Genomic DNA, 17,737 nt, shown 5'->3' with positions numbered 1-17,737 from the left:
ACACAGACCTATCCTAGCGGGTACATTGAATGTTCTTCAGACTTTTAAGAAATGTGATTCTAATGCTACCATGCGGAAATATTTTGCCGACAAGACAAACCAATCAGTGGTTTGGTTCACTAGATATCAATCAATAAATCAATAAATCAATAATTGATTAATTCGTTCAGCAATGTACATATATAGATGGAACAATACACACATAAATTCATATTTTTGGGTTAACGTGTGACTTTAAAAAAAATTCTAGTCTATTGTCATTTTTCGAATTTCTTCCAAATAAACAAGGCACATTTTCAGTCTCATTTTTCCATCAATTGATAGCCTTCTCCTGAATCATTTTCGCGTACAATTTTCACAGCAGGCGGTCGGAGCTCATGCACCAACTGCAGACACAGAACACCGCGTGTGCACTAAAAATGGGGCCATAACGAAACGACGACATGGCGGGGGTCAATATGCGATTAGTGCGGACGTTGATAGTTTATTATACCTCAGTGGTTGATAGATTTGATTGGACAGATCCGCCGCTGCATGTATGTCCCAACATGACTGCATGAGTGCTCCATTCGGGTAAAATAGCCTGTATCTTGTTGTTAAATTGTAGCCTATCCTGATGAAATTGTGTTAAATGAAAATCATAGATGTCATATATTGTTTCATGTTTATTTGCCCACGCTCGGCTCGAGTCTAAGCAGCCTGTGGCCTCATTAATTCAATCGGTCATGGACGTTATTCTCCATTGCCATACGCTAGCATGGAATCATAAGCACTACAACGCACATAGTTAAGAAAGGCTCTGTACCGGACTGAACTGTTGTGTGAATCTAACGGTTCTTCCAAGTTATGAGAACCACCCGGAAGCCCCGATCTTCTCCAGGCACCAAGCTGCTACTGGGACGCTGCTACCGGCTCCGGATGTCCCGAGTTCGGGTGCTTCTCGTATGCCTATGTGGGATGCTGGCTATAGCTCTGACACTTGGATTTTCTTTCTCGAGTAATGATACAAGCGATGATGATGACAGTATTCATATGGACGATAACACACAATTTCGTGTGCCAGACCTAATAAGGGACAAGGTAGGTGATGGCTCCTGCACTGTAGCCTCCGGTTTTCCAATATTGGACTAAGCCTAAGGAGTAGCCTACTTTTTAGGTGCTGCTGCCTACATACCCCAGCCAGCTGGAACACTTAACCCAGTATGTTCAACTATATACACTTCACTGATGGCAGACAATTTACCTCAAGTCAGATCTTTGATTGCTCAATAATAACAGTATTTTCTGCCTGGTGACTGACGGTTTTCAAAATGCATATGTGAAAAAAACTACTGCAACTGTCTCCTTTCTCCTGGTGTCCTCCCTTTCTGCAGTTGACCCATAACCCCCGTCGGGCAACTGTGGCCCAGATCAAGCGTCTGGTGGGCCAGGTGAATTCAGGTAGACTGTGGTACTCTCTCCTGAGGCCCATCCTGGTAGAGAGACTGCCAGGTACCAGGGGCAGCCGTAGGGTGCGTGAGGTTAGGATCTCTACTGACTCCAGGAAGAGACATCAGGGTAGAACGTCTGTAATTAAAGTGGAACTGGTGTCTCTTTATCCCAGTCTTACATGTTATTGTATCAATTTACATTTTGTTTTCTGAAATAATGTCCTTAGATTAAAATCACACATTTTTTTTCTGTGAATGCCACAGCATATCTACAGCCATCTAGAGTTCCTGTCAGCGGGTTGGTCGTTGGAGGTCGACTCCTTCAACTCTGCTACCCCAAAGGGAATAATCACCTTCTCCAACCTGCTGGCAGTCCTGGACCCCTCGGCCCCGCGCCGTCTGCTGCTGGCCTGCCACTACGACTCCAAGGCTATGCTCCCAGCTTCCAAAACCCCCGACGGGCCTCTCAGGAGGTTCCTAGGGGCCAGTGACGCGGCCGTCCCCTGTGCCATGATACTGGAGCTGGTGACTGCTCTGGACGTCCACCTGAAAGTGCTAAAACAACAGGTAAATACTGTCTGCTCTGCTACTGTAGGACAAGGCTACGCTTCAGAGGGCAAGGATGAAAGTGATGACTTGACAGATCCTTTTAAGTTCCTGGTTGCACTGGGAATATAAGTTGTTGGATTTGCAGAAAACTGATGACAGGATGAGGCTTTAGTGTGTGGTTGGGCTACCCTCTGACATGTTTGCCTCTCTCCCGGGATGTCAGACTATTTATAGATCTGGAGTCTGACCCATGCAAACACATCAATTATTCAAACATTTATATCCAAATTAAACTGCAGACATTTGTGGGTTGAGGCACAGACATCATTAACACTCACCGGACATCTCCCATGTTGGCATCAAAAGCAATGCATTTTAAAGGATATTGTATGATAGTCACATATTACTCGACCAATATATATTTTTCTAAGCATTTTTGTTATATTACAAGAATATGTATCACTCCAACCCCTGTATCAGTCTTTCTTTCTGTCTGTTTTTCTCTCTGGTAGAAGTCACAGGTGACTTTGCAGTTGGTCTTCTTTGATGGTAATGAGGCGTTTGATCAGCCGAGCCCCTCCGACTCTCTGTATGGCTCACGTTACCTTGCTGAACAAATGTCCCGTACACCTCACCCTCCAGGAGCTGAACATACCACCCTGTTACATGCTTTGGTGAGGCTTTGTTAGTGTTTGTTATAATGTTCCATTGCCACATGCCTTATGTAGTATGCAGTTAATTTTTTGCTTAGCTAAGTGTTCTGTATGTTGAATGGCAGGACCTGTTTGTTCTTTTGGATCTGATTGGTGCCCCTGACCCTATGTTTGTCAACCACTTTGACGACACTGTACGCTGGTTTGATGAGCTGATATATGCAGGTACGGCCCCCACCTCTCTTCTCAAAATGTATACTCCATATACTGTATCACAAAAATTGCCTATATTGCCAGGTAAATTAATTCATTATTATCACGCTCATTGCTCACTGTAATCGTAACGGGGCAAAAACATATTGTAATGGAGATAGTGAGGTAGAGGGACACTAGAATGACAGAAAGAGCCAGGGAGCAAGGCAGAGAGTTTTGTAGGTGGATGACTGACTCATGCTAATACAGGACCAGGCTCTGCAGTGCTGATCTGGCTATAATTCCACTCAGGCACAAGTAATAAGACACCTGAAATGAGCCTGTCTTCCTCCATAATTTTTTCTTTCCTCCCTGCTTACCCCTTCTCCACCCCCCATGGCCCGCGGTGGCTGTCATGTTCGTGTGCTAGAGAGGAGGCTCCATAAGCTGGGTCTGCTGTCCTCCCACCCCAGAGAGGTGAGCTACTTCAGGAAGGACATAAACCTGGGCCCTGTGGAGGACGACCATGTGCCATTCCTCCAGCAGGGTGAGAGAGCACACCCACATAGATAGGCAGATGGTTAGAGGGCACATTTACTGACTAACAAGGATGGACGTTTAACAGTACACCATGAATATATAAGTGGAGGCTCTTAAGAGGAGGAAGGGGAGGACCATCCTACTCAGTGAATTTAATTTAGTTTTCTAGTGAAATATTAAAGATGCACTATGCGGAAATCGCTTGGCTATTTCCTGGTTGCTAAAATTTGAATAGTTCGCCTAATTTCAGTTTATATAAAATCAAATGTATTTATATAGCCCTTCGTACATCAGCTGATATCTCAAAGTGCTGTACAGAAACCCAGCCTAAAACCCCAAACAGCAAGCAATGCAGGTGTAGAAGCACGGTGGCTAGGAAAAACTCCCTAGAAAGGCCAAAACCTAGGAAGAAACCTAGAGAGGAACCAGGCTATGTGGGGTGGCCAGTCCTCTTCTGGCTGTGCTGGGTGGAGATTATAACAGAACATGGCCAAGATCTTCAAATGTTCATAAATGACCAGCATGGTCGAATAATAATAAGGCAGAACAGTTGAAACTGGAGCAGCAGCACGGCCAGGTGGACTGGGGACAGCAAGGAGTCATCATGTCAGGTAGTCCTGGGGCATGGTCCTAGGGCTCAGGTCCTCCTGAGCCCTATGTGAAGTATAGTGTAGAGCCCTCAAACTCAACTCTGGACCTCAAAGCAATTTCCACTGCAATGTGCACTTAATTATCAGGTAGAACAGAAAACCAGCAGGTTTTACAACCCCTGGTGTAGAGAATCATTGTACCATATAAACTGTGGTGAAATATATTTTACATAAACAAAAATATTATATTTTCAGCTGTTTAAAGATGGTGTACAAAACCTAAAGTAAAAGATGCAAAAAGCATAGAAATTGTGCATATAGAACAGATCTACTGCTTCTTAGAGTATGACATATCTATAACTCACATTTCTATGAAATGTTTGTCAAGTCACCCAAATAGATACATATTGCAAGATCTCCTTTTTAGGTAAAACTATACTAAATATATTCACGTCACCAAATGACTGATTAAAACACAGTTTTGCAATGAAGGTCTACAGTAGCCTGTAGGGTAGCACCATAGTGTAACAGAACAGCTCGCTTCCATTCTCCTCTGGGTACCTTGACTTCAATACAAAACCTAGGAGGCTCATGGTGCTCACCCCCTTCATACACTTACACAGTAATTATGACGACTTCCGGGGGACGTCCTCCAACCTATCAGAGCTCTTGCAGGATGAACTGACATGTCCATCCAATCAAAGGATCAGAGAATGAATCTAGTAGTGAAAGCATAAGCTACAGCTAGCTAGCACTGCAGTGCATAAAATGTGGTGAGTAGTTGCCTCAAAGAGAGAGAAAGACAATAGTTGAACAGTTTTGAACAAATTCATTTTGTACAAAATTAAGGAGAAGCAGCAGAGCAAAATATTTTTTTTTCTTTCAGTTTCAGTTTGACTTACACTAGCCAATGCAGCTAATTTAGCGTCTTCAACAACCTGACTCAAACAGAGAGGAATGATATTTATGTTAGCTAGCTGGCTAAGGCTATCCGAACTGTCCAATTCAAGGTGAGCTTTCGGTTTTATAAGTGTATTGTCACTGGGCCCCGCCAGTGTAACTACTAAACTGCTCGTTGTACACTACTGCGTGATTGTACACATGGATTGGATTGTGGGTTTACTAATGCGTTAGTTATAGTAGCTATGTTGACTATGAAGTTAGATAATATGGTGACAACAATGTAGGCTGTGTGTAGCAGCTATGGTATGACAGCTGTTGTGTTGTGCACTGAACTCCACAAGTGAAGGGAAAATATGAGAAGAGAGCATGTAAATGTGATGATGCTGTTTGTGTGGCTGCTATGAAAGTGAACTGTGTGTGCTTATACGGGCACAAGGCGAGACCCAGATGCAGACACAGGAGGCAGATGGTTTAAGTCCTTGATATTTATTATATCCAATAGGGGAAGGCAAGAGAATGGTCGTGGAAAGGCAAAAAGTCAAAATCAGTTCAGAGTCCAGGACGTACAGTGTGGCAGGCTGGCTCGAGGTCAGGGCAGGCAGAATGGTCACGCAGGCGGGTACAGAGTCCAGAAAACAGGCAGAGGTCAAAACTGGGAGGACTAGTAAAAGAGAATAGAACAGGCAGGAGCATGGGAAAAACACACTGGTTGACTTGGAACATACAAGACGAACTGACACAGAGAGACAGGAAACACAGGGATATATACACCAGGGATAACAAGTGACACCTGAAGGAGGTGGAGACAATAACAAGGACAGGTGAAACTGATCAGGGTGTGACAGTGTGGCTGAACAGGGGTGTATTTATTCCGCCAATTCTGTTGCAAAATGTTTCTTAAATGGAAGAAAACGGAATGAAACGTGTACAGCACTTTGAGATATCAGCTGATGTACAAAGGGCTATATAAATACATTTGATTTGATTTTGATGATTTGATTTGGATGGATCTACCTGAATTTGTCCACTAGAAACTCTTGTTTTAGTTTTGCAACTGTTTGGACTAATGATTACACCCTAGATCAGCTATATGCAGGCAGTACTCCAATTTGTCTTTCGACCTTTGCACCTACGTTATAAACTTCATTTGTAGGCTAGGTTGTAACAACCTCATGATGGGTATAGGGCAAATATGAGTATCATGTAGTAGCCTAAACATATCAATGTTACATTGAACTGGGTGAATGGAATATGAAAGACAGACAGTCATCCAATATGCTGTAATAGAAATAAGGCCATGCTCATTAAAAAAAACCTGCCTCTGATATCTACACCGCTGATTAGACTATGACCTTATGACTGTACTATATCTGCAGAGAGTTCTCCCTCTGCTTTAGTTTTATCCCTGTAGAACTTAATCTACCATCTGCCTTTTTTTATCTCTCCGTCTATTAACCCCTGTCATCCCCTACACTCTACCCTATCTCATTTGTCTTCTCCCCTCCCCTGTCTCTCTGTCATCCCCTACACTCTACCCTATCTCATTTGTCTTCGCCCCTCCCCTCCCCTGTCTCTCTGTCATCCCCTACACTCTACCCTATCTCATTTGTCTCTCTGTCATCCCCTACACTCTACCCTATCTCATTTGTCTTCTCCCCTCCCCCCCTGTCTCTCTGTCATCCCCTACACTCTACCCTATCTCATTTGTCTTCTCCCCTCCCCTCCCCTGTCTCTCTGTCATCCCCTACACTCTACCCTATCTCATTTGTCTTCTCCCCTCCCCTCCCCTGTCTCTCTGTCATCCCCTACACTCTACCCTATCTCATTTGTCTTCTCCCCTCCCCTGTCTCTCTGTCATCCCCTACACTCTACCCTATCTCATTTGTCTTCTCCCCTACCTCCCCTCTCATTTGTCTTCTCCCCTCCCTCCCCTGTCCCTGTCTATCTCATTTGTCATCTCTGTCATCCCCTACACTCTACCCTATCTCATTTGTCTTCTCCCCTCCCCTCCCTGTCTCTCTGTCATCCCCTACACTCTACCCTATCTCATTTGTCTTCTCCCCTCCCCTGTCTCTCTGTCATCCCCTACACTCTACCCTATCTCATTTGTCTTCTCCCCTCCCCTGTCTCTCTGTCATCCCCTACACTCTACCCTACCTCATTTGTCTTCTCCCCTCCCTCCCCTGTCTCTCTGTCATCCCCCCTACCCCCTGTCTCTCTGTCATCCCCTACACTCTACCCTATCTCATTTGTCTCCCCTCCCCTCCCCTCCCCTGTCTCTCTGTCATCCCCTACACTCTACCCTATCTCATTTGTCTTCTCCCCTCCCCTCCCCTGTCTCTCTGTCATCCCCTACACTCTACCCTATCTCATTTGTCTTCCCCCCTCCCCTGTCTCTCTGTCATCCCCTACACTCTACCCTATCTCATTTGTCTGTCATCCCCTACACTCTACCCTATCTCATTTGTCTTCTCCCCTCCCCTGTCTCTCTGTCATCCCCTACACTCTACCCTATCTCATTTGTCTTCTCCCCTCCCCTGTCTCTCTGTCATCCCCTACACTCTACCCTATCTCATTTGTCTTCTCCCCTCCCCTGTCTCTCTGCCATTCCCACCCACTCCCCTCTATGCCCGCAGGGGTTCCAGTCCTACACATGATCACAACGCCCTTCCCCTCCTTTATGCACACTCTGGAGGACACTGCGGAACACATCCATTCTCAGACTATCGAGAACCTCACCAAGGTGCTAGTGGTGTTCCTTGCTGAATACATAGGACTCTGACTGACGTTTCCTCCCTTTACTGTTGCTCATAGACATGTATCCTTTAGACTTTATGCCACAATCACCCAGCTGCATTTTATAATACCAGCCAGTCTCCCTCATAATCAATTTACAATCATCAAAGTCCTATCATACCATGCCTTTTCTCTACATCACCTATATCTCTCGTTCTAGAATCTATACCCTAGTAGTCTTGTTGTTTTAAAAAGAAATCCATTCTGGAGCCATACTAGAAAACGGTTGAAATTAGGATTGTGATTATAGAGGCCTTTTATATACCCTGTCCCTCTCATTCCCATAATCCACGTGGAACTCAGACTTATGCAAAAACAGAATGACGAACTTGATTAGGTGCCTTTTCTCAATACGTTCAGTAAATGAGGTTGTGAACACTAGAGTATATAGTGTTTCCCAATGAGGGAAGTTCAAGCTAGATCATGTGGATAAAAAAATATTAAAATGCTAAATAAAGAGGTGATATACAGACATAACTGTACATATTTGTTCCCCAAAAATCACTTATATGTTTAGGACAGACAGTCCAGTAATAATATAGCAATAAATATGTGCTTTGGGAAGTGCTAGATTATATGGGATATAATTGTGTATTAACAGTGCCTTCAGAAAGTATTCACACCCCTTGACTTTATTCACATCTTGTTGTGTTACAGCCTGAATTTAAAATGGATTGTTGCCACTAGCCTACCTACAATACCCCATAATTTCAAAGTGGAATTAGATTTTTTGAAAATGTTGCAAATTAATTACAAATGAAAAGCTGAAATATCTTGAGTCAATAACTATTCAACCCTTTTATTATGGCATAAATACGTCGCATGGACACACTCTGTGTGCAATAATAGTGTTTTACATGATTGTTGAATGACTACCTCATCTCTGTGTCCCACACATACAATTATCTGTAAGGTCTCTCAGTCAAGCAGTGAATTTCAAACACAGATTCAACCACAAAGACAGGAGGTTTTCCAATGCCTCACAAAGAAGGGCACCTATTGATAGAAGGGAAAAATACAATTTAAAAAATACATTGAATATCCCTTTGAGCATGGTGAAGTTATTAATGACACTTTGGGTGGTGTATCAATACACCCAGTCACTGTAAAGATACGAGCTTCCTTCTTAACTCAGTTGCCAGAGAGGAAGGAAACCGCTCAGGGATTTCAACATAAGACCAATGGTGACTTTAAAACAGTTACAGAGTTTTTTGGGGCTGTGATAGGATAAAACTGAGGATGGATGTATCAACAACGCTGTAGTTACTCCACAATATTAACCTAATTGACAGAGTGAAAAGAAGGAAGCCTGTACAGAATAAAAATATTCCAAAACATGCATCCTGATTGCAACGAGGCACTAAAGTAATAATGCAATGAAATGTGGCAAAGCAATTAATTCCTTGTTCTGAATACAAAGTGTTTTGTTTGGGGCAAATCCAATATAACACATTACTGAGTACCACTCTCCATATTTTCAAGCATAGTGGTGTCTGCATCATGTTATGGGTATGCATGTAATTGTTAAGGACAGGGGAGTTTTTCAGGATAAAAAGAAACAGAATGTAGCTAAGCACAGGAAAAATCCTAGATGAAAACCTGTTTCAGTCTGCTTTCCACCAGACACTGGGAGATTAATTCACCTTTCAGCAGGACAATAACCTAAAACACAAGGCCAAATCTACACAGGAGTTGCTTACCAAGATGACAGTGAATGTTCCTGAGTGGCCGAGTTAAAGTCTTGACTTAACTTTACTTGGAAATCTATGGCAAGACTTGAAAATGGCTGTCTAGCCATGATCAACAACCAACTAGACAGAGCTTGAATATTTTTTTAAAGAATGTGAAAATATATAATACATATACAGTGGGGCAAAAAATATTTAGTCAGCCACCAATTGTGCAAGTTCTCCCACTTAAAAAGATGAGAGGCCTGTAATGTTCATCATAGGCACACTTCAACTATGACAGACAATATGAGAATAAAAAAAATCCAGAAAATCACATTGTAAGATTTTTAATTGATTTATTTGCAAATTATGGTGGATGAAAAGTATTTGGTCAATAACAAAAGTTTATCTCAATACTTTGTTATATACCCTTTGTTGGCAATGACAGAGGTCAAACGTTTTCTGTAAGTCTTCACGAGGTTTTCACACACTGTTGCTGGTATTTTGGCCCATTCCTCCATGCAGAACTCCTCTAGAGCACTCCTCTAGGACTTTCAACTCCCTCCAAAGATTTTCTATGGGGTTGAGATCTGGAGACTGGCTAGGCCACTCCAGGACCTTGAAATGATTCTTACAAAGCCACTCCTTCGTTGCCCGGGCGGTGTGTTTGGGATCATTGTCATGCTGAAAGACCCAGCCACGTTTAATCTTCAATGCCCTTGCTGATGGAAGGAGGTTTTCACTCAAAATCTCACGATACATGGCCCCATTCATTCTTTCCTTTACACAAATCAGTCGTCCTGGTCCCTTTGCAGAAAAACAGCCCCAAAGCATGATGTTTCCACCCCCATGCTTCACAGTAGGTATGGTGTTCTTTGGATGCAACTCAGCATTCTTTGTCCTCCAAACACGACGAGTTGAGTTTTTACCAAAAAGTTATATTTTGGTTTCATCTGACCATATGACATTCTCCCAATCTTCTTCTGGATCATCCAAATGCTCTCTAGCAAACTTCAGACGGGCCTGGACATGTACTGGCTTAAGCAGGGGGACACATCTGGCACTGCAGGATTTGAGTCCCTGGCAGCGTAGTGCGTTACTGATGGTAGGCTTTGTTACTTTGGTCCCAGCTCTCTGCAGGTCATTCACTAGGTCCCCCCGTGTGGTTCTGGGATTTTTGCTCACCGTTCTTGTGATCATTTTGACCCCACGGGGTGAGACCTTGCGTGGAGCCCCAGATCGAGGGAGATTATCAGTGGTCTTGTATGTCTTCCATTTCCTAATAATTGCTCCCACAGTTGATTTCTTCAAACCAAGCTGCTTACCTATTGCAAATTCAGTCTTCCCAGCCTGGTGCAGGTCTACAATTGGCCATAGTCTTGGCCATAGTCTTGGCCATAGTGGAGTTTGGAGTGTGACTGTTTGAGGTTGTGGACTGGTGTCTTTTATACTGATAACAAGTTCAAACAGGTGCCATTAATACAGGTAATGAATGGAGGACAGAGGAGCCTCTTAAAGAAGAAGCTCTCTGTGAGAGCCAGAAATCTTGCTTGTTTGTAGGTGACCAAATACTTATTTTCCACCATAATTTGCAAATAAATTCATTAAAAATCCTACAATGTGATTTTTCTGGATTCTTTTTCTAAATTTGTCTGTCATAGTTGAAGTGTACCTATGATGAAAATTACAGGCCTCTCATCTTTTTAAGTGGGAGAACTTGCACAATTGGTGGCTGACTAACTAAATACTTTTTTTGCCCCACTTTAAATATAATACAATCCATGAGTGCAAAGCTCTTAGAGACTTACCCAGAAAGACTGGGTAAGAAAGACAGCTGTTATCGCTGCCAAAGGTGCTTCTGCAAAGTATTGACTCGGGTGTGAATTCTTATGTAAATGAGATATTTCTGTATTTCATTTTCAATACATTTGCTCAAATTTGTCATTATGGGGTATTGTGTGTAGATGGGTGAGAAAATCCCTCGATTTAATCCATATTGAATTCAGGCTGTAACAGGACAAAATATGAAATAAGTCAAGGGGTATGAATACTTTCTGAAGTATCTTCTAGTAGCTTATGCAAGTAATACCAAGTTATGCTTCCGATTTTACATAGACCCAACAGTTCCAACTCTGTTTGTTGAAATACATGTACTATATATTAGGATGAAGATAAAGATTAATCAAATGTATTGGTATGACTTTGTATATTGAGCATTACGGTATGTAGAGATATTTATCTAGAAGTAATACTATGTTCAGTGCCAATGTGTCACATATTATTTGTATACTGAAAGAGTCGCATCCACCAGTTAACTGGTCAAAAAAATCACCCATTCATTATTATTATTAATAGATTATTGTGTACTGTATGCATCCACTATTGTAGCACAACAATGGCTTTCACATGATCTCAGCCAGCAGAATCTAATAATGCATAATAAGAAACTATTTTATGCGCAATACTTGCTACAGCGAACTCAGTGACAACATTATTATACTGAATTAACCAGACTGTGTGAATGGATGCTGTAACTGTCACAGTGTTGTTACATAGCCTGGCTGACAGTCTATTTCTGCTAGCCAACATGTCCTATAATTGTTTTGCCGAAAGAAACAAGACACTCAGAATGGTTCATGCACAACGGGCTTCCATTGGAGTCATGCCATCTTCTATGTGAAAGATTGATTGAGGCTATTCAGTACCTCAACCCTCAACCCAATATTTTATTGCACTACTTTCTGACATCGACTCATATTTTAATTATGTTTGTATTATTATTGAACTGTATGAAAAATGTATATGAAATGAATGATTGCTTGCATAGAATTCCACACAGAATGTTTTCCTAAATAAAGATTAGAAACTTGTTTGATTTGTTTAATTTAATGTGTGAGAAATTTGTTGAAACATGTTAAGTTCACCCGAACGTTTGAGCCTGTACTAAACTGACAACGTAATTGTGAGGTGAGATCCAAGCCAATAGAGGGCAGTGTAACTAGCACCCATCGCAACAGCTCCGTCGCCTTTGGCTTTCGTAACATAAACATTTAACCACAGAGTTTCTAAACTCAGAGGCGCAACATCGCGAAACTTCCGGGAACGCTTGCGAAACAGACTTGACCTGGGTTTCGCAAAGGTATCGTAGCAATAACCATCTTAATTCCATTGAAACTAAATAAACGAAAGATCATTTTAGTGCTACGATGCTTTTGGGAAAATCAGCCCAGGCCTGGGTTTGAGAAGTGAAAAATTAGTTGTTCCTTTTCTCGAAATCTAAAGGCACAACGTGGATTTGAGCCAATACCTCAACGAGTTTAACATGTTATTACGCCAACCTCGTGAAAGTAACAAACTGACACGTTTTCATCTTCATCAAAAACAACTTTATATGGACCTTTGATTTGACGGTCTGGGTCAGTCCTACTTTTCGGTACCTTTTCTGTCCCCAGGAAATATCAGTTCTTATTTAGTGTAATATGTGGATTCCAGAAGGTTTTAAATATAAGGCCAGGTGTCCTTAACCTTAAAAAACATACAAATATGGATCCTGAAAGGGAGTTTTATGCAAGTTTTTTTTGTCAGTGGATGTTGGCGTTTTTGCCATGTCCCCAGTTATCTACTTACACAATAAATATGCCATAAAATAATACACATTTTAAAATCGTTCTTCCTTATGTTATAGTCCTAGTTAAAGTCTCTTTCATCAATAAAGTATTTTTCATAATTATTTTATTTAAGATTTTCCTAATCACTTTCCCTGTTTGTTGAAATTCTCCATTTAAGAAAACAACCCCTTCCTACAATGACACCACATTTAGGAAGTGTCGTAATTTCTTTGGTGGGAAAACTATTTTGCAAAACTCAATAAATATAAATACTCAGTTGTTAGTCCGTATGTCCCACTCAAATGTCAACTATGTTAGGCTAAATTATGGAGAAAATGTAAATATGTTTGATAGAGAAGTTAAAATCCTGTTCATGTGTTCACCATTTTGCTTGCCAGCTCAATCTTGCTCACTCAGAGCTATGGCTAATTTAGGCTCAACATTCCCACCCAGTTAGGATTATGCGCCTAACAAATTGGAAAATGCACCCAATATTTTTGTAAGTGCCTGAGTTTGACCAATTTGTTTTTCTGAAAGTCAAACATGCTCATTTACCATTTAAAATATATATATTGGGGTTTTTTTCTCCAAAAGTTTTGAGGTCCACATGGCACCGCAAGAGAGGAATGACCCTCCTGCTTATTACGTGTTTAGCTAGCAAATGTCGCCGTGACATCGCCTAGAAGTCTGATATGGGGAAGCAGTTCTGGCCTATCTTCATACTATACTGTCTTTGATTACATAGCTAACATGAGTTATCATAAAGGTCGTGCTGTGTTAGCTAGCTAGTGTTTAAGCAATATGTTCCTCAAACGGTTTAAGTGGTAAATAGGTTATTAACGGGAGTTTCACACTTGATATGAAACGCATTTCACTATCAAATACAGGCAAAGTGACTATATTTTCGAAGTTGACACTGACTGTGAAGGTAGGTTAGTTTGCTGGTTAGCTAGCGAGCAGTTCTAGCCCAGTAAATTCGACTAGCTAGCTAGTATATAGCTACATGACTTTAAACCATATTGTGGTGTTTTAGTATCAGCCTGTATGTGGAATGTCTTGTAAAGTGTTCAACTTTGTGGTTTGTGTAGGTTAGGGACTAGCTATAAGTTTTATTGATGTGACTCACTAATATAATACTGTTCCTGTAACGTTACTGTCCACTGCCTGGGATGAGTTCGGGTCCCTGACTGTCCAATCTGAGTTTATTTATCATCTGGGATATTGGTTTCATAGGCTATCATCACGAGGCTAATCAAATCTTCAGAAACACACCTATAATCATAAGATAATATAATGACAACTAACATGGCCAGATATAATTGTTTCACCAGCCACTATGATGTCTTTCTCCCATAGGTGTAGGAGACACTTCATCTACACCCTGATGCATGTGTTGTGACTGAGGCTGCTTCATTCTCTGTCTTCTGGTAGGTCGTCTTCCCTGGTCATCTGTGTTGCTGTTGCCCTGTGTTCCACACCATGGCACGCCACAGTAAGCTGCAGAAACAGGTGTTGTCTCTGTTCCGCCAGTTCCTGCGTGCTGGCCAGGACAAGCCAGGCTTTCTACCCAGGATCCGGGATGAGTTCCGAGAGAACTCCAGCATCAAGAAGACTGATGTCATGCACATAGAATATCTTTACCGGCGCGGACAGAGACAGCTAGACCAGCTGAAAGATGTGAACACAAAGCAACTAGGAACTTTCTCCAAACCCAAAGCAGAGAGATGACCAAAACCATTTCCTTCTCTACCTCTAACTGGATACGTGGGCATGCGCTATGTAATTACATTAATCATTCACTAGTCAGATTACTACTCCTTTCAATCTGCAGCTGAGTAAGTGCAGTCATTGTCCTAAGCAATGGCCATGGATCTGAACTGTATGACATCACTATTGTCCTCTGTCAGAGAGGTGGACACCACTGATGAGGATGTACATTTGAAAACAGTCTCTGGCCAGTGAGTTTGTTGGGTTGAGCAGACCAGTTGCTCTGGTCATTGTTGTAAAATACTTTCATCTAGCTACATTAACCTGTTGAGTGTTTTGGATTTAAAGATGATATCATCAGTATGAGAAGTGAATTTTACTATTATTTTAAGTCTAGCTAATATTAGTATATGCTTACGTGTCACAAGAGGTCAAGTAATGACATTATATAATGCTTATGAAATGTACGGTAAATAAACATGTATTGTCACATATACCAGATAGGTGAAGTGAAATATGTTGTTTTATAGGGTCAGCCATAGTAGTATGGTGCCCCTGGAGCAAATTAGGGTTAAGTGCCTTGCTTAAGGGCACATCGACAGGTTTTTCACCCTGTTGTCTTGGGTATTCAAACCAGCGACGTTTCAGCAGCTGGCCCAACGCTCTAACTTCTAGTCTACCTTCCACTCACAGGTGGCATCACACAAATTAGAAATGCCTGAGTAATTTAGATATTGACTGTCAGAACCAGAAAGTAGCTCAAGCTAACAGCCCAATCCCAAATGGAACCCTTGACCCTACTCCCTATGCACTTGTGGAAATCTGAAATTATTTGGTTGGTATAAGCAATATGGTGAAACTTAGCATATGAGAGGGCAAGGTGCAGCTATTGGCATATTGGTTGCACCTGTTAAATCCTCTCAGATCTCAAGTGTGTAGGGTTTACTATAGGGGGATATCTCAATTGCATTTCCTTGACTCCTGTCCTCTCTCACCTCATTCTCAAAACCCATTGGAGGAGAAGGTCAGAGGGGTGTGAGGAGAGAGGACATGAGGAAGAAATGCAATTCATATTCTCCCTAGGGGTCCATTTGAGATTGGGTCATAATCTTGACAGCTCAATTATGTAAGGCTCTCGCTTTAGCCGCTAGGTGGCGGTAATATGGGTAGATCTCAGCACATGTACTAGAAGCAGAAGCAAAGATGGTGGACAAATGAAAGATGCCGTTTACCATTGAGAAAATGGTCAGTCCCGGTCTGGTTAACGGGTTGACTCTAGGCACCAATGCATTAGCAGCTGGCTCTGGTCTGTTTATTTCAGGGATGGGCAACTGGTGGCCCCTTTAATGTCCCCCAGATCAATCCCCCCCTCTAAACGTATCATGGTTGAATTACTTTGTTAGTAATTTCACTAAGATATCATATTAAAAACTGCAAACATTTCTCTCCACCCTATGGCAAAATGTGTAGAATTGCAGGAAATTAGCTGTAAAACTGTGGCACCTCATGATGAATTCAGATTTTTTTGTGGCCCCCCACCCCCATCAAAGTTTCCCATCCCTGGATTAGTTAATTGACTGTGTAACACTGTATAGGACCATCTGCTCTTTTCATGACATAGACTGACCAGGTGAATCCAGATGGAAGCTATGATCCCTTATTGATGTCACCTGTTAAATCCATTTCAATCAGTGTAGATGAAGGGGAGGAGACTTTTGAAATGAGGATGTTAAGCCTTGAGACAATGGATTGTGTTTGTGTGCCATTTAGAGGGTGAATGGGCAAGACAAAAGATTTAAGTGCCTTTGAACGGGGTATGATAGTAGGTGCACCGGTTTGAGTGTGTCAAGAATAGCAACGCTGCTTTGTTTTTCACACTCAACAGTTTCCTGTTTGTTTTAATAATCCAACCAACTTGACATAACTGTAGGAAGCATTGAGGTCAACATGGGCCAGTATTCCTGTGGAACGCTTGACACCTTGTAAAGTCCATGCCCTGACGAATTGAGGCTGTTGTGACTACAAAAGAGGGTGCAACTCAATATTAGGAAAGTGTTCATAATGTTTTGTACACTCAGTGTATATAGCCTTATTTAAGGTAGATATAATTGTTGTCTATCCATTGTATGTTGTCTTTGTCTATTTTCTAATATGATACATATTGCCTTTAATTATTGTAATGAATGTATATTAAAAGCAGTGGTGGAGAAAGTACCCAATTGTCATACTTGAGTAAAAGTAAAGATACCTTAATAGAAAATGACTCAAGGTAAAGTGAAACTCCCTCAGTAAAATACTACTTGAGTAAAAGTAAAAAAATATTTTGTTTTAAATATACTTACGTTTTAAAAGTAAATGTAAATGCTGAAATATACTTAATCAAAAGTAAACATAATGATTTTAAATTCCTTACAAGGTTTCACAAACTCTGTGCACGTTTTATTTTTTGCCCTAGCACTACACAGCTGATTAAAATAATCCACTAATCATCAAGCTTTGATCATTTGAATCAGCTGTGTTGTGTTAGGGAAAAAACAAAACGTGCACATTAAAAATGCTGTATTAAGCATACCAGACTACATGATTTTCTTGTGTTTTTTAATTTATGGATAGCCAGGGGCACACTGCAACACTCATCATTTACAAACGAAGCATTTGACCAGAGATGTTTTCTTGATAAGTGCATGATTTGGACCATTTTCCTGTCCTGCTAAGTATTCAAAATGTAATGATTACTGTTGGTTGTCAGGGAAAATGTATAGAGTAGAAAGTACATTATTTTCTTTAGGAATGTAGTGGAATAAAATTACAAGTTCTTAAGAATTTAAATAGTAAAGTAATGTACAGATACCCCAAAAAACTACTTAAGTAGTACTTAAGTATTTTTAAGTGCTTTACACCACTGGTTTAAAGGGAGACTGTTCTGATGCTTTTTAGGCAAATTATTGAACACAAGATAACTCATGTCTTCATTCATATGACCTAGACTTCATACATCAGGTTTTTGCCAAAAGATAGAGTGGGTTGTGATTTAGCGACATTGCCATGTTTCATTCTGTCCATAGCACAATGCATGATACGTGTGGTAAGTGCTACATG

General features: G+C 41.3%; 1 protein-coding gene across 2 annotated transcripts; it reads left to right on the top strand.

Moving 5' to 3' along the window:
- The first annotated feature begins 54 nt into the window (after positions 1-54).
- LOC118390234 (glutaminyl-peptide cyclotransferase-like) lies at positions 55-16,852 on the top strand. Of its 2 annotated transcripts, none has more exons than XM_035780584.2 (7): positions 55-1,080; positions 1,374-1,520; positions 1,695-1,997; positions 2,492-2,653; positions 2,758-2,857; positions 3,255-3,371; positions 7,494-9,568. In XM_035780584.2, exons 1-7 carry the CDS (start codon positions 847-849, stop codon positions 7,637-7,639), a joined length of 1,209 nt encoding a protein of 402 aa, XP_035636477.1. In that variant the 5' UTR covers positions 55-846; the 3' UTR covers positions 7,640-9,568. The 2 variants fall into 2 exon arrangements, with proteins under 2 accessions (XP_035636477.1, XP_035636478.1); XM_035780585.2 differs by lacking the exon at positions 7,494-9,568 and adding an exon at positions 14,363-16,852 and having other exon boundaries at positions 304-1,080.
- Positions 16,853-17,737: the final 885 nt, after the last annotated feature.

The sequence above is a fragment of the Oncorhynchus keta genome, chromosome 11 (assembly GCF_023373465.1).
Source record: "Oncorhynchus keta strain PuntledgeMale-10-30-2019 chromosome 11, Oket_V2, whole genome shotgun sequence".
Classification (NCBI taxonomy): Eukaryota; Metazoa; Chordata; class Actinopteri; order Salmoniformes; family Salmonidae; genus Oncorhynchus; species Oncorhynchus keta.
The sequence above is the reverse complement of the archived record's forward strand: the minus strand, read 5'-3'. Positions and strand labels throughout refer to the sequence as shown.